The sequence below is a fragment of the Tympanuchus pallidicinctus genome, unplaced genomic scaffold, assembly GCF_026119805.1.
Source record: "Tympanuchus pallidicinctus isolate F22 unplaced genomic scaffold, pur_lepc_1.0 scaffold17, whole genome shotgun sequence".
Classification (NCBI taxonomy): domain Eukaryota; kingdom Metazoa; phylum Chordata; class Aves; order Galliformes; family Phasianidae; genus Tympanuchus; species Tympanuchus pallidicinctus.
In genome coordinates this window covers 11,256,766-11,272,735 of record NW_026294690.1, presented here as the reverse complement: position 1 = coordinate 11,272,735, position 15,970 = coordinate 11,256,766, and the positions used below count along the sequence as shown (strand labels likewise).

General features: G+C 57.1%; 3 protein-coding genes across 4 annotated transcripts; 2 read left to right on the top strand and 1 right to left on the bottom strand.

Moving 5' to 3' along the window:
- Positions 1–960: 960 nt before the first annotated feature.
- Positions 961–7,001, bottom strand: CCDC71 (coiled-coil domain containing 71). 2 transcript variants are annotated; one of them, XM_052678465.1, is made up of 2 exons: positions 6,905–7,001; positions 961–4,518 (listed from the first exon to the last, which is right to left on the bottom strand). In XM_052678465.1, the coding sequence occupies exon 2, from the start codon at positions 4,464–4,466 to the stop codon at positions 3,270–3,272; it is 1,197 nt and encodes a 398-aa protein (XP_052534425.1). In that variant the 5' UTR covers positions 4,467–4,518; positions 6,905–7,001; the 3' UTR covers positions 961–3,269. The 2 variants fall into 2 exon arrangements, with proteins under 2 accessions (XP_052534425.1, XP_052534426.1); XM_052678466.1 differs by having other exon boundaries at positions 961–4,510; positions 6,905–6,995.
- A 96-nt stretch (positions 7,002–7,097) lies between these two features.
- LOC128078496 (uncharacterized) lies at positions 7,098–11,583 on the top strand. The gene is made up of 5 exons (XM_052678757.1): positions 7,098–7,353; positions 7,516–7,901; positions 8,397–8,557; positions 8,969–9,101; positions 10,662–11,583. Exons 1-5 carry the CDS (start codon positions 7,203–7,205, stop codon positions 10,866–10,868), a joined length of 1,038 nt encoding a protein of 345 aa, XP_052534717.1. The 5' UTR covers positions 7,098–7,202; the 3' UTR covers positions 10,869–11,583.
- Positions 11,584–11,673: 90 nt separating this feature from the next.
- On the top strand, positions 11,674–14,733 carry KLHDC8B (kelch domain containing 8B). The gene is made up of 6 exons (XM_052678756.1): positions 11,674–11,737; positions 12,184–12,661; positions 13,022–13,186; positions 13,334–13,558; positions 13,634–13,735; positions 14,114–14,733. Exons 2-6 carry the CDS (start codon positions 12,286–12,288, stop codon positions 14,308–14,310), a joined length of 1,065 nt encoding a protein of 354 aa, XP_052534716.1. The 5' UTR covers positions 11,674–11,737; positions 12,184–12,285; the 3' UTR covers positions 14,311–14,733.
- Positions 14,734–15,970: the final 1,237 nt, after the last annotated feature.

Genomic DNA, 15,970 nt, shown 5'->3' with positions numbered 1-15,970 from the left:
GACTAATACAGAAGCAGGTCTGAGCAACCTGCATACGGCATGTCAGGAGAGACCAGGACACTGCAGGCAACGTGTTTTCCACACGCTGCGCGGCCAGCGCTGCTGCAAGTCCCTGGAAGGCATACGATCCAACACTGTCACTGAACAAACAGGGTGGAAGTGACCTCAGGAGATCTCTGGTAGGGCCAAGGGTTTGATATCCCCCGACCTTCCCGGAGCTCCAGGCAGCCGTGAGAACAGCGTGAGACAAAGGATGGCAGAACCAAGCACAGACGGGCTGTGGAGAGCCTGCAGGCAACGCCGCCTCTGCCAGGGCGTCACAGCGAGGCTGCACTGGCTGACACTGGCACCAGAGGCCACAAAGCCCCTCCATGAAAAATGAGCTGCCATTCTTCCAGCCAGGTTCCAAACTCATCTGTGATGGGGAAAAGGAGACGTCAGGATGGCAGAGACCCGGTGTTAACAATGTGAATTCAGCAAACGCAAAGCAAGCCTGAGAGCTCCAGCACGGCCCTGCAAGCTCAAGGCCTGCTGCTCTGTGCCACAGGAATGCTGACAGAGGCAGGACTGACCACCTGCAGGTCCCTGAGCACAGCATTACAGGGTGCTCCCGTTCCTGCAGGATTCTGTGATGCAGCCCTAGCACAAAGCATTTCTAGCAGAGCAGAGCTCGCACTGGTGGCCGGGGAAGGATGCTGGGCAAGATAACATCTCTATCCAGCACAGTGCCTGGAAAGGTGGAGCTGAGGCACTGTGCTCTGCACAATGTGCAACGCAGCACAAGGCAAGTCCTCAGCTGGCACAGACTCAAAGCATGAAATAAGAGGTGACAGAAGAGCAGGGAAGCAGAGAGCAGTGCAGCAAAAAACAGAAGGAAAGCAAGGGATGCAACAGACAGCTGGCTTCAGGTGCTCAGCTTCCTGCTCACACTGGAGGAAAAACAATGTCACCCTAAATTCAGCCCTGTGGATGAGCAACTGCTTTTCCCAGTGGAACCCAGGCACACTGCTGGGAGGTCTCGTGCTGCACAAAGAAGCTCCAGGACAGCTCTTGGTGCCCTTATATGGGGCTGGGAACAGAGGAGCCACGAGAGCAGCGATACCACAGAGCCCTCCCTGGGACACTGCCAGAAAGAGAAACTCCAGCACAGGACTTTGAGACCTGGCATTTGAGAGCGTGGGAATGAGAAAGGTCTGAAGGGGTGGGAACAAAAGGGACAAAGTAATTTCTGGCCAGTTAGCAGTGATGGAGGGTTCTTGTTCATCCAGAACATGTCAGGAAAGGGGATTCTCTGCCAGGGCACAGGAGAAGAAAACATTCCTCCTGCTCTGCAGCCAACCAGCGGCATTCACAGGTCAGTCCTGAACACTGCAAGTTATGATGTCTGACAGCAGGTCAGCTGCACACAGTCAAACTGCCCAGGAAGCAGAGCGTGTGATGCAGGGCCAGCCATTATCTCCCGAGGGTGAGAGCTGAGCCCGAGCTGTGCCCCAGAACACCAGCTCCTCTGCCCTCTCACTCCCTAGTGAAACTCCTTTCTCCTCTCCCCACCTCAGTTTTGCTCTCTGAGCTGGCGATCAGACACCAACCCCTTTTATTAAGCACTGAAATCCAGACTGGTGCTAGAGAAGAGCTGACACGTAAGAAGCTGTGGCTTCCCTGGAGAGCTCATCCCTTCCACCAATGTCCCCAGAGATTACTAGGTCAGACAAAGTATTTTGAGCTGGTGAGAGAATGAGTGGATTACCAGCCTGCTGCTGCAGAGACCTGAACGCAGCACGGCAAACAGCCAGGCACTACTGCCTCTCCCCGGGCTGCCAGACTGCCATACCCCACTGACATCCCATCACAGCCATGTGTACATGCCCGTGTGCCGTCCCTACAGCTGCTGTGTGCTGCTCACTCAGCTTCGAACCAAGCCTGCCCCGGCACAGGCAGCAGCACAGCCCGCTGCAGTGGCACGTGGTGCTCCTGGGGACCAGCAGAGCCTTTGCTGAGCTGTCACGCCTGCCTCATACCTTCTCCCAACATCCCAGAGGTTGGCAAAGCTGCTATCCATCATTATGCAGTGATTCTCCCCTCCTATTGCTTCATCCCCACAAACTGACAGACATCCCCACAAACTCTCCACACGTAAGTGCTGGTATATACCTTTCAATAATCCATCTCTTCAGTGATTCAGGCTCACAGATGCCACTGAACTCTGAGACAGGTGAGCTTTATCTAATACATTCAGACTCAGCGGGCATCTTCTCTACCAACACCTAGAACCTGCTCCTGACGTGTCCAGCAACGGTAGCTACATCATGGGCAGGGCACTTCAAGCAACTCCGATCAGCAACTCCAGCCCTAAGGCTGTAACAGTCACGGCTCATTTTCTACCTTTGCAACAGAGGTACGAGAGGGGGGAACAACAGTGGGCTCCAGTAGGATTGCTCTTTGGAGGCAAACCCTCTAGATGAGTTCAGAGCTCCTGTTACAATTAATAGAGGAAGCACCCAGAAACATCCAGCAAAATTGCAAGCGACAGCGCAGTAGCACTCCCCCACTTTCAGGCAGAGGTAATACCAAAAGTATCATCTCGAGGATAAAAAAGGTACGACAGTACCAACTACCAGCTGGTAATTCTCCAGACTGCTTGGCATTTTCAAGTGGTTATAACTCTGCCTGCTTCTGAGCTGTTCCAAGAGCACCCAGATCAGACTGCCACAACACTGAAACACAACGAAATCCCAGCACCTTCAACAAAAGACTGGCTGACAGGAAGGGGGAACAAAAGCTATCGAACCCAATCCCAGAGGGATGGAGGAAGTGCATCTTCCCACAGTTCCTGGGCTATATGCACATATATGGATATATAAAGTTATAAAATTTGATCAAAATAAAACCAGTAAATGTACAGCTTGAAAAAGAGCAATATCACAGTGCATCCATGTCATGAGAAAGTCATGTGTTCTGACCCTGCAGTGAGAGCACAGCCTGCCACATTTAGAAGAGAGACCAGAGAAGGCGGGCGCTCTGACCTGCTTGGCTCACGGTGGGCCAAAGGCACCATCCCGTATTCCTAAACACGGTTCTGTACTCGTGCAGCCAGTTCTGCACAGTGGTGGTGGTGGACAGCCAGAAGCAGCACAAGAGCAGGCTGCTCCGTCTGCAGGTTAGTCGATGTACAGTCACCAAGCACCAGAAATCCAAAGTTGCTCTCAAACTTCACCACGCTCCGGTGCCAGGATCATATTTACTTACAAAAAGTGACCAAGTGAAGAAACTCAGGGGACGCTGTGAGAGTGGGACAAGGGCTGAATTCGGATCACAGGGGACAGGTTGACTCTAAGAATCTTCTGTGCTCTTCTTCTCACTTCATCGTCGGAAGAAGAGTTGCCCACCTTGATGGCCCAAAATTTCAGCAGGTTCAAAGTGCTCCGAGCTCGTCGAGTCTTATTTTGGACAGGAATGGATTTTGATTTTTTTCTCTGCGGCGCATCTCTCGCCTCTGCAACTCTTTTCCTCTTCTTCCCAACAGTCTCCTGGTAAGTGCTGTTATCTTTCCACTCCGCTTTCCCCACCGGAGCTTCCTTAGCTTTGATTTTCAAGGCCTTGGACTGCGGTGCTGTGGTGCAGCCTTGGGAGGAGCTGCCTGCAATTCTTCCGTTCAGGACTCCTGAGGCTTTGCAAGCATTGCTCTCCTGCAGCACTCCACCCTTTAGTCCCTTCAGAAGATTTAAAGCGAGGGTGGCAGAATCCGGTGCTTTCTTTCCCACACGCTTACATCGCCTGCCTTCTCTTATTTTAGTGGTCTTGCCTGAAGAAAATTGCCTTGTCTGGCTTGAAACCTTAAGGAGTTTAAGGTCCGAGGGTGATACCCCAAGAGGCCCACGTCCGTACTTGGATTTCAAACAGGATGTGGGGGTTTTCAGTGGCACCAGAGCTTCCAGAACCACAGAGAGCCTCACTGCCGGACACACATCAGGATACATGCTTGCAGGAAAGCCCACTGCTGGGGCCTTGGACTTCCCCGACCTGGTCTGCTTAAAGGAGTTCAGCAGCAGATTTGTGGAATCACCTTTAGAGACTGGCGGGGAGACTCTCGAAGAGTTCACAGAAATGCTGGTGGGGGAAGCAGATGCCCTCGCCATGGCTGCAGTGCTTCTAGCTGGAGTCTTAGGGGGGCTGGAGGTGGTGGCAGCAGCACAGCTGTGCGGCGTGCTCCCTTTTGCCTGGCTAGGTGTGTCTGCTGTGCACGAGCTGTACCCATACACATCTTTGCTCCTCAGAATTGTGGGCTGGAAGCCCTCTTCCTTGAGGCCCTGAATGAAGGCCACCAGCTGGGTTTCTGTGTCTGAAAGGTCCTTCGACATGGGATTGAAGACTCGGAGGGCTTCCTCCAGCACTTTTTGTCCTGCAGAGTAAATTCTCGACCAGGAATGGACAGCTTTTTCTTCCACATTGTTCACTGCAATATTCATGGCATTAGGCAATCGGGTGCTTCAAAATTACTGGAAAAACAACCCTAGGCACCTCAAAGGGAGAGAGAAGATAGTTAGCTTACAGCAACTGAAATCATCTCACATTTTTAAGCGGGGACCTGAAACCATTAAGCCTAGACTTTTGCTACTCACAGGCATCAGGTTGGAATCTGTGCACAACTCCAGCTAGCAGCAAAAAACAAACACTCCATCACTGATTTATCTCTGCAGCAAAACTAAAACATATCTCACAGAAATACACTCAGACCTAAACAAAGATTTCAGACAATCCCATCCAACCCATCCCAGGATGAACAGTTCCAGTCGTTAACTTAGTGACATCCACAGCTTTGTTCTGGTTTGAGTTTGATATGCCCCAGCATCTGGAACCCAGATCTCATTTTGCCTCTGCAAAGCAACATTTCCTTTAAGCCTTTCCCTGTGCACATACTGAGGACAACATGATCACACCATGTCAGCACTCTCACTGATGAACTAAGCAGCTCAAGCAGCTCAATTCTACTCCTGTGTCACATTCAATTTTTTCAGCTTTGAATTGATTCTGCTCAAAAAAGGATTCCAAGTCCTTTCCAAATCTGCAGCATCCTTCTGAAACACTGACAGCAGAACTGGAGGCTATTTCAGCCACGCTCCAGTGATGCTGAACATCAGGGCAACACAACGCCACTCCTTGCTGTCCCCGTGTTTCAGCCACAGTCTACAACTCGCTGTTCCAGCAAACTGCTGTCGATCCAAGGACGTTCACTGCCAAGTGAGGAAGTGCGAAGTTCAAGTGGAGTGGCAGGCAGAAAATGGGCATCAGCAGGCCATGTGCACAATGGTTAGAAGTACAACACTCAGATCTCACTCAGTGGCACAAAGCAGCTGCAACAAGAGCATCTATTTTGGCTCACAAAACAAAAACAAAAAGATACCAAAGAGCAGGGTGGGATTTCATGGTGCGACTGGGAGAACTCAAACTCTCACGCTGATCTGGCTGCCCAGCCAACACCTCAGCTGGAAGCAAAAATCTGTAGCACCGTTCTCAAAATAGCAAAGAGGAATCAAAAGAACAATCTTTTCAGGGACATGCTGAAGGTGTGGCAGGCACCAGAGGAGTGGGCAGTATGCAGATAAGAGAGCTGGAGAAATGAGCACTTGAGGCGGCAGAGAGAGGAACTGCTCATAGCCTGGATTCCTCCCAAAGTGCAGCTGCACCGCAGGGCTGGGCAGCTCCCACAGACAGGGAAAATACACAAGCCCACAGTTTAATATCAGCCAAAAGTAGACAGAGGGAAGCACAGGTCAGCGAGGGGCTAAGAGCTGCCACATGACAGACTAATCCATGTCAAGTGTTCTGCAGACGTCACAGCAGAAGAGGGATTTGAAGGAGGATCATGCAGCCGCTTTGCAACACCCAGGGTACCTCCCACGGGTGAGGAGGAGTCCGCTTGGGCAGGACTGGGCTGGTGCCCGTGCCCAGCAGCCAGGTTTGCTATCTCCATAATGATCGAGCAGCAGCGGGCACTGTGAAGCCAGCAAGCACAGAGAGCTTAATCCTGATGTGGTAGAGAGTGAGAAGCCAGCAGAGAAGCACAACTAACAACACACTCTTAGTAGGTTGCTAAATTCATTATCTTCCACTGAGAATTTCAGGCTGCACAGAGCCCAGGGGCAGCCAGGACACCTGGGCAGGTATTTTGGTGTCCAACAGCAGTGTGTGGTCCAGTGTTCATTGCCACATGGACAGAACATCCCAGCATCCAGACACACAGCCTTGCTTCGTGCAGTGCAAGTTGCAGTGTGCACAAAGGCCCACCCAAAAGCAAGGCTGTCCAACTGGTGCCCTACTCAGGAACAAGTCCTAGCAATAGTGCCCGATGGCCACAGCTGCTGGTGTGGCCGCCCGGCAAGCAAGGTGCTCTGCTATCCCAGGAGCAGATCGGTAGCAAAGCCAGAGGGCTCGAGGAGCCTGGGGGCGGCTGTCAGTAGGACAAGACCAGGCCAGGCTGCGCCCCAGGAGCTCTGCAGGGCCGACCAGGGAACGTTCATAGGGCTGGCAGGCTCACGGCGCCGCCTCCCTTCGGTAGCGAGACGATGCCCCTTCCCCGGGCCCGACCCTCGCTTCCTCATATCCTCCCTCGGCCTGGCGGGACCCGGGACCGTGCGCTTTCGGCCCCACCGACCGGAGGAGCCCGGTGCGGACAGCCCCGCCGGGTCTCGGTGCTCTCCCCGGGGGGGCTGCGGGGAGGTGATTGGTGCAGACAGCGGGTGCGGCCCCGCGCCGGCTCCCGGCACCCGGAGGGGGCGGAGACCGGGGCGGGGCCCGCAGAGCTGCGGCTCCGCCTCCAGCACCCGGAAGGCGCCCCCCGCCGGGGCGGCTCGGCAGTGCCCCCGCCCGGGAGCGCGGGACTCGGGCACCGCCGGCCCCAACCTACCGGCCGCCGCCAGACCCGCACCCGCCTCTGCGCCGCACTCTCCGCTCCAACATGGCCGCCCGCAGAGCGCCGGAAATACCGCCCAGTTCCGCTTCCGGCTTCTTTGTCACGCCCACCACATGAGCCGCCCCCGCCCCCCCCTCTATCGGCCACGCCCCTCCCGACCCTTGAGCGCGGCAACCGCGGCCCCGGGAGGGCTCGGCAGGGGGCGCCGCCGGGGCGGCTGCGGAGGGCGGAAGCGGCGCCGTTTCCAGGCAACGGGCTCCGTGTCGCCGGTTCCGGTGCCGACAGCGGGACCATGAGCGGGCGGGCGGGGCGGCGGCGGTTGGTGCTGCACGTGGACCTGAACAACACGGTGGTGGCGGCGGACGCGGTGTCGGGGCTGGGCCCGCGGGAGGCGCTGAACATCTTCCTCAGCACCGCCACCTGGGGCCGGGAGGCGGCTGACGGTGAGCACCGGGCTGGAGGGCCGGGGGCAGGGACGGGACTGAGGGGTCGGGGCTGGAGCTGGGGCCGGGATCGGGGAGCCGGGGCCGGATAGGAGCCGGGGAATCCGGGCCGTGCCTGCGCCGGGTCGGTGGGCAGCCAGTGAGCGGCTTTCTCTCTTGCAGGTGAATGGCAGTGGGTGAGTGACCGCCCCTCGCTGCGAGCCCCCTGCCCCGCAGCCGTCAGCTACTACTGTCGCTATGGCCGTGACCAGGCCTTCACCGAATCCGGCCCTGGCCAGTGCTTCAGCAGCCTCCACGCACAGCACCTGCGGCTGCTGGAGTGGCCGGGTGAGCCCCACCAGGAGCTCTCCATGCAAGATGGGCACGGCAAGCACTACCACTTCATCCTGCCCTCCTTCTTCCGCCTGCTGGATGCCCTGCACCGGGATGGCAGGGATTTCACTATTATCTTTAGGACCTTTGGTACCGACTTGCCCCGCACACTGTTGGCCCTGCGCTCGGCCCTGGCTGGGCAGCACCCCCAGTTCCCTGCCCTGCGGGATCTGGCGGTGAGTGTGTCCCCATGTGCTGGTGGGGGATCTGCGGGCAGGGTGGCTGAGCTGGGCATGGAGTGGCCTCTGCAGCACAACAGGACCTTTACCCAAAGCTGGCCCCACCAGGAGGCAGGGCAGGAGCACTAGTAGCAAGTGTCATAGAATCACAGAATCACTGAGGTTGGAAATGACCATTAAGATTATCTAGTCCAACCATCAGAAGTCACTTCAATTGTTTCTCAGTGAGCTGACAACAACTGGGCACTGAAAGGATGGAAAGGTGCAGCTAGATGGTCTCTATTTCCATTCCCCAGCAGACAGAAAGCTTTTTGGGTTGTGTGGGTTTCACATCTCGTTTTCCCTAGTGCTTTCACATCTCGTTTTCCCTAGTGCTGTCCTCCCACACTGTCATGAAAGGTTACCACCCTGCTGTTTGTTGTCTGTTACAATGCAGTAAACAATCTGCTTGCTTTGGAAACCTCTCATCTCCTGCTTTCAATAATACTGCAGCTCCCTGTGGTCCTCACTCCTGGCCAAATATGCTGCAGTAAGCGAGAGGTTGTGCTGAAACGAGGATCAGAACGACTCACCACCAGGGAGGATGGAAGAAAGCTGTACGATTACTTCAGCTCTTTGGAGGGAATTGGAGGCTTCCAAGACCACTTTGACTGGTGAGAACTAGGGCACTGAGAAAGCAGATTGGGCATTTTATCCTCCTCTGTGATTCTTCTGGTTTGAGATAGCTCCTAGTTTTGATGCCTTTACATTGTTGCGGCTCCAATAACTTCTGTGCTCACCATTTTGCTTGTAGGCAGGCTGATGGTACTCTTGCATTTTCTGTTGCATCTCCATCCCCTGCTGTAATTCTTGCTTTTTTCTAAACACCCTCTAATTTGTCTCCTGGCTGCAAAGTGTTTCTCTTTCATAGGAGGCAATATTAAGCAGAGAGACAGGACTCTCTCTGCCTACTGTTCAATTTCCCTGGCTCTTAGTAGTAATTTGGTGCTGACTCGACAGCCCTTACATGCAAGCCATCGCCCTGTCCTTTCTCTGACAATGCATTGCACCACCTTTTGTTTCAGGTGGGCCAGAAATCAATTCTCTTCCCAGGGTGGGAAGCCCCTGTGGATAGACCCCCATGACCCCAGCATTCACCACATCTTCATTGATGACAACATCCGGCTGGATGATGCAGACACCATTGTCCACCCTCAGGTAGGTGGCCGAACATCCCCTACTGCTAGCTGGGGTGTCCCTGCTTAGGCAGACATGTTCTGTTCACTTTGTATCAGCATGAGTGTGCAGAGAGGGACCAAGGCTTTGTCCTGGTGTCGCTGGTCCCCAGGTGACTGGGGCTGTCGGTGGGGAGGCTGGAATTGGCTGTCAGCACAGAACAGCAGGCGTTCAATGCCTGTGCATGCTGCCAAGCTCCTGTGCTCCACTGGGGTGAGTCATCCCTGCTCCCTGCCAGCACGGCAGCCAGCCAGCCTCACTGTGCGGCTGCAGCGTCCTGTGGCACTGTATTTAAAGGGCAGCATTTGTGGTGGAGCCTGGGAACACTGATGCAGACCAAAATGCACTCAGCAACTGGACGAACTATCAGTGATCAAACAAGAGCTGCAGCTCCACAGATGAGTCTTAGCCCTGGCTGGGTTCCATCCAGGAGGAGTCAGCACACGAAGAAGCCTGCAGTGGTGTGCAGGGCACCTGGAGCATAGCAAAGATATTCACTTCTACACAAGCACTCTCAGATTTGTAGCTGGTGACAGGAGTTGTCACTGCACAGAGCAGACCTGTTACAGGAAAGGCTTGCTCTGTGCCTGGGCTGATTGAAGTAAATGAATGCAGAAGGCTCTGCTGAGAGCCCAACGTTTCTCTGCAGCAGCTGCTTCCTGCATGTCTAGAGCAGCCAGAGCACAACTCATGCAGCTCCACTTGCTGCATTTCAGCCCTGGGCTGTTTCCCTGATCAAGGAGCTCAGCCTGTCACCATCTGTAGCCAGCACAGCTGGGTCAGTTGGGCTGCTCAGCTTGTCTTGGGACAGCTGTGAAGATAACCTCAAGGTTCCCCTGGCACCAGATCAGACAGGTGGGATCGAGTTATCTTGGCAGCAGACCCAGTAGGGGTTTGGATGGCAGCTGAGCAGTTTTCCAGCAGGGCTCAGTGCTGCTGTCTGGCCTCGCTCTGTAGCCTGGATAGGTCGCTTAGACACCATCTTCCTCTTTTGTGTCACTAGCTCTGCAGGGCCATCCCCTGTGACAGTGACAGAGTGCTGCATGGCTGTGCTGGGAAGGAAGCAGGTTATCAGGCAGCCTTAGGCAAAAGCATGGTGAAGCTGTTGACCCTTCCTGTGCCGTGTGGCAGCACCAGTTCTGGCAACAGGCTGGGGCAGCAACGGCAGAGCTGGCAGCAGAAGCTTTCCTGGGGTTGGCTGATCACAGCACAGTTTTTCTTCCAGCAGCCCAGTGTGACCCTTTCCTTAGGGGAGCCCCAGCCACACGTTGTGACAAGCTGGTTCTGATCCAAAGGGGCCGTCTGGGAGGGGAGGGAAATCTGGAGAAACTTAATCTTCTACCGCGAGAGTGAAAATGGGAGCCCTTTCCTGCTGCCATCAGCTCGCTCAGCAGGAGATGCTCAGTTAGCTGTCAGCACCTGGCTGAGGGAGGCATTGTGATGCACACTGGGATGCATGCACTGCTGCCAGGCTTTGCACTTGGGCCCTGGCACTGTTGTCCACAGGGGATGAGTGCTTCCATACTCTGCTTTCTCCCACAGGTGTTTTCGGAGCGAGGCAGCAGCAGCCCCAGGTGTGCTCCTACCTCGGAGCTGTATGATGTTTGCTTGGTGCAGACCGACCTCCTGGAGGCCATCGCCAATGAGGACTATTTCCTCCGCTGCGTGAGGAGGTGTGAAGAGAACTATGATGGTTACCTGGCCCGCGTGGAGAGCGGCTCCCTGAGCCAGCAGAGTGATGGACAGTGATACCACTGGGCAGGCTGGGCTGGGGCCAAGGAGCTCAGAACAAGGATACCCCAATGCTTCCTTCCTGCTGCACAAAAAGTCCCGAGTGGGTTTTGCTCTGAGCTGTCACCTCTCCAGCATGCGATGTGCCCACCCTGTCCCACTGAGAGCCGCCAGGCCCAAACACAACTGTCCTGGGAACTTGTGTGATGGCATCCCTTAAGGAAATTGCTTTCCCTTCCTCAGCAGCAGTGTAGGGAGCTGGAGCCCCTCAGCAGGCAGAGCTGTGCCTTGTGCCTGCTCCTGCCATGGGACTGGGGCTCTCTGTGCCCTCTGATCCTGCAGCTACATGCAGCCATGCCAGTGTTTGTCTCCATTCCCACTCCCACATCCCACAGAGGCAGCCGGCCTAGAGCTGGCACCATGGGTACGGTGTGCTCCCTAGCAGTGCTGGTTCCATGCCACTTCCGCCTGGTTTTAAAGCAAATCTTTCTACCTTGTTTCTGGTGCGAGTTCCCTTTCTGCCCTCACTCGGGCCGTGCAAGCACAGGGGAAGTGCCTTGCCCTCCGCGTTCACTTGCTCAGAGTTTGGCAAAGCGAGGAGCAAAGGGATGAGCAGCGTGGCATCGGCAGGCACCTGCCGCCGCCGAGCGACACCGGCCCCGGGTCTCCTGCGGGCGAGCCCCGGTGCTCAGGGTGGGCTCCACGCCCTGCCCTCTCGTGCCTCCACCTGGTGATCCGCGCAGGACGTCGGGGGCATCGGGAATCGGGGCCCGGGAACAGATCCGGGGGGGCCGGGCGGGCGCGGCACCGCCTCCACCGGCAGCGGGCGGGCCCCGCGCGGAGCGAAGCGGCGGCGCTGAGCGGAGAGCGGCGGAACGGGCGGCGAGGTGAGCGCGGTGCGGTGCCTGTCCCGCTCCCGGGCGGCGGGACCGGTACGGGGCGGGACAGCTCCGGGAGTGCGGGGTGCGGACGGGGAACCAGGGGAGGGTGCGGAGAGGGAGCTCTGGGAGTCCGAGATGTGCACCGGGAGCCCTGGGGAGCGAGAGCATCAGAGAGTGCGGGAGATGAGCCGGGAGCGGATGCCGCACGGGACGAGCAGAGCCACGGGGAGCGGGTGCCCTGCGGAGATGGGCTGGGCACTGGAGCCCAGGGGCGTGAGAGGGCTGGGTGTGCGGGATGACCGCTGGGATCCTCCAGGTGTGGGAGCCCCAGTGGATGCGGGTGGTGCATTGGGAGCACAGCAGCATGCTGTCACGCCGAACCAGAGGTTGTGGCTCGCAGGGACCAAAGCAGCAGTTGGTGCCCAGTGCTGACCCTACCGCTCTCTTTGCAGGAGCTGGGCGGCAGCCGAGTCAAGTCCCACCACTGCCGTGGGCCGGATGGGTGGCACGGTGGGGCTTGGGCCCGGGGACCCCCAGGGTGGCTGAGCCATCCCATGGCGGCATCAAGTGCGGGTGCCTTTGCGTGGGTCTCCTTCCCCTCCATGCCCACACGGCGTGTGTACTGCAGCGCGGCGCACCACGATGGGCAGCTCTTCGTGCTGGGTGGCTGTGGAGGCAGCGGGAGAGCCCTGGGAGCAGCCGAGGTGCTTGACCTCCAGGCCCAGCGCTGGACCGCGCTCCCTCCGCTGCCCACGCCACGGGCTGGTGCTGCCACCCTTGCTGTGGGCAAACAGATCCTGGCGGTGGGCGGTGTGGATGCCTCGCAGAGCCCCCTCGCCTCTGTCGAGATCTACCATGTGGATGAGGGCAGGTGGGAGAAGGCGGCAGCGCTGGCACAGCCCTCCATGGGCATCGCGGCCGTGCAGAGAGGTAGGTGACACATCCTGCCCAAACTTTGCCTCCGAGCCTCAGCACAGCCTTTGTGTAGGAGTCCCATGGAGGATGCGTGCGTTTGCTCTGGGCTGGGGATGCGGTGGCATCACCCTGGGGCAGAAGCCGGTGGGGCTGTGATGGGCGCAGGCAGGGGTGCCGGCAGCGGAGCAGGATTTGGCAGCATGGCAGCGTTGCCATGGTGTCTCCAGGGAGATGGTGCTGCCGGGAATAATTAGAGCCGATGGCCCTGGTGCTCTGCTCCACACAGGGTGGATGGGGCGGGCGAGGGTCCAAGCGGGGTCAGGGCACTGCCCAGCTGTGCTAGCTGTCTTCCCCTCACCCCTGCTGGTTCCACAGATGGTGCCGTCTATGTTCTGGGGGGAATGGGAGCAGATACCTCTCCGCAGGCGCTGGTTCGCGTCTATGAGCCGGCGAAGGACCACTGGCAGCCGCTGCCCTCCATGCCCACACCATGCTATGGGGCCTCTGCCTTCCTGCAGGGCAACAAGATCTTCGTCTTGGGTAGGTAGGCGAGCCCAGAAGCCTGCCCCGATGGGTGCATTGCTTCAAGGCCCAGGGTTGCTTCATGAGGACCCTTCTGCTGGGCATCACTGGTGGTACCGGCTGCCTCTCAGGTGCCACCAGCCCTCGCATCTCATCCACACACAGGGGGCCGGCAGGGCAAGCTGCCCGTCACCGCCTTTGAGGCTTTTGACCTGGAGACAAAGAGCTGGACGCGCTACCCCAGTGTGCCCAGCCGCCGCGCCTTCGCCTCCTGCGCCATGGCTGACAGCGTCTTCTTCAGCCTAGGGGGGCTGCAGCAGCCAGGGCCACACAACTTCTACTCCCGACCGCATTTCGTTAACACCGTGGAGATGTTCGACCCCGCGCAGGGTGAGGCCCAGATGGGGAAGGAGTGCTGCCTGTGTTGTGAGGTCCATGGTGATGCTGACAGTCTCTTCCTGGCAGGTGCGTGGAGCAAGCCCAGCCGTGCCATCCGCATGAGGGAGAAGAGAGCTGACTTCGTTGCTGGCTGTCTGGGAAGATACGTGGTCGCCATGGGTGGCCTTGGTAATGCTGACTGCTGTGGCTGTGGTGGGGAATGGGCGCTCAGTACATGAAAACCTGTCCTTCCTGGGCTCCATCTGCACAGAGCTGCAGCATTGCAACCTGCTCCCAGGAGAGCTGGGGAAAGGTCAGCACTGCTGCTCAGCAATAGGAAAACTGTGGAGAGGGCTCCCAGGGCAGCTGCAGCACCCCAGCCTCGTGGGCTCTGGCCACACTTGAGATGCCACAGTGCCAGCCAGGGGCAGCACCATGGTGCAGCATTGTTGCCAGCAGCCCTCTCCCAGGGGATGCTGTTAATCCTGCTGAACCCCTGCATCGTTACTTCAGTACAGCAGAACCCAGGGTGTATGGAGAGGGCTGAGGCCATGCCATCTCTTGCAGGGAACCAGTCGTGCCCGCTGGACTCAGTGGAAGGGTTCAGCCTCACACGGAAGAGGTGGGAGCTGCTGCCCCCCATGCCCACTGGCCGCTGCTCCTGCTCCAGCTGCCCAGCCCCTGACCTGCTCTTCGTCATCGGTGGAGTGGCCCAGGGCCCCAGTGGAGCTGTTGAGGCTCTCTGCCTGCGTGATGCACCCTGACAATGGCTCTTCAGCATGGGGAGCAGCCCCAGCAGAGCATCAAGTGCCTGAAGACGGGGACAGGGTGTGCAGGGCTCCAAGAAGCTGCCGTCCCGTGATACCAAGTACTGCAGCAGCGTACTGCAGCAGCCAGTTTCTTGCAATGCACCAGAAACCCCTCCAGGCTCCCACAGCAGCGGAGTCCAGGGGCAAATCCTGGTGCCCAGGGTGGGACAAGGCTGCTGGCATGGGGAGCCATGGAGGTAGGGCTGTGGCTGGCCATGCTGCCCCATCCAGCCCCGTGTCCGTGCCGTGTGTGTAGCAGTGAGTGCTGTGTCGTTGTAGACCCAGTCGATGTCTCATGTAGCGCAGAGGTGCCCTGTAGCTCAGTGCCTAGGAGGTGATGTAGCACCTCAAATAAATGAAACGTGAAGTTTTAGCTTACTGCAGTCATGTCATCCTGCTGTGGGGGGGACAAGGGTTGCCCCAGCTTGCTTAGCACTTGCTTGAGCCTTGTTGGTTTTAGCTTCATGCAAAGTGACACACTTTAAAGCACAGACAGGTCAGAACAGATGCAGGTGAGAGATTCAGTCTTTTAATGAGATGACATTAGAAAAAATCTCATGGGCCGGGGTAAATATCAAACATGAGCACCTGACCTTTCAGAGAGGGTGGCCAGTGTGCTGCTGCTGTATCAGGCTTTGCACATGCCAGGGCATTGCATGGAAAAAGTTGGGCATGGTTCAGAGAAGAGCCACTTGCTGCATTTTGGGAGGAATATTCTGGGATCCTTGGGCTGGTGGTACCTCTGTTGCTTGAAGCATCCTTGCATTCACCTCTGGAGTTGCCATAGAAACACTCCTGTGCTGGAGCCAGCATCAACATGGGGCCCCAAACTGGGAATTGAGGTGAAGCAGCTGGAGGGACTCGCCATCAGCAGGACATTAGTGACTTGTGCTGTGCTGAGAGGTCAGGGGGCTGGAAAGAGGGATCCTGTGCTCCAAGCACAGCACATGCAGGGCTCTGGCACACTGCTGTGAATATTGCAGCAGCCTGCACTTTCACAATGCTCCCGTGAAATGCCTTGGTGGGACAGGTATGGTACCCCTCTACAGCCTGCCAGCCCTTTCCAGAAGCCACCGAGGCTCCTAAGAACTTCACTCACCACAGCTTTTGTCGTGCGCAACCCTAAATCACAGAGTTGCACTGGAAACGCAGACCTGATTAACGAACACATCCCATGGCAGCATGGCACGGACAGAATAAATCAGGCACTGAGTCACTGGCAGGCTGACACTCCTCTGCAACATTCCCTTCCAATGTGGCGGGCTGCAGAGTGGGTGCTGGTGCTTGGAACTTCCCTTTCCAAACGCAAGGCCATGCCAGCTGCACCTCAGCACCTTGCTGTTGTGTGTCCCCACTGCGGTGACATTTCCAACAGCTCTACAGCTGTTGCCTCTTTGTTGCCTACAGTCAGCTTGCCTCTTTCATTAGCACCCAAGTCTCCTGCATGTGACTGGGAAATCTGGGGTGCATCCACTGACTGCAGCACCACTTGACTGTTTCAGTTGAGAAGAATCTGTGACCTTTCCTAAAAGTCTGGATTGCTCATTCTTTTCTCTCTCCACTTTTGGGCATTGGAGCAGGATCCCAACCAAATGAGGGGAAGAAAGCCTCAAAG

What these genes read in the sequence shown, in the direction of transcription:
- CCDC71 (XM_052678465.1), bottom strand. Translation starts at nt 4,466, where the DNA reads ATGAATATTGCAGTGAACAATGTGGAAGAAAAAGCTGTCCATTCCTGG.
- LOC128078496 (XM_052678757.1), top strand. Translation starts at nt 7,203, where the DNA reads ATGAGCGGGCGGGCGGGGCGGCGGCGGTTGGTGCTGCACGTGGACCTG. An exon ending in TTCCAAGACCACTTTGACTG is followed by an intron (nt 8,558 to 8,968) that starts GTGAGAACTAGG and finishes CTTTTGTTTCAG; the next exon opens with GTGGGCCAGAAATCAATTCT. An exon ending in ACACCATTGTCCACCCTCAG is followed by an intron (nt 9,102 to 10,661) that starts GTAGGTGGCCGA and finishes TTTCTCCCACAG; the next exon opens with GTGTTTTCGGAGCGAGGCAG.
- KLHDC8B (XM_052678756.1), top strand. Translation starts at nt 12,286, where the DNA reads ATGGCGGCATCAAGTGCGGGTGCCTTTGCGTGGGTCTCCTTCCCCTCC. An exon ending in CATCGCGGCCGTGCAGAGAG is followed by an intron (nt 12,662 to 13,021) that starts GTAGGTGACACA and finishes CTGGTTCCACAG; the next exon opens with ATGGTGCCGTCTATGTTCTG. An exon ending in GATGTTCGACCCCGCGCAGG is followed by an intron (nt 13,559 to 13,633) that starts GTGAGGCCCAGA and finishes TCTTCCTGGCAG; the next exon opens with GTGCGTGGAGCAAGCCCAGC.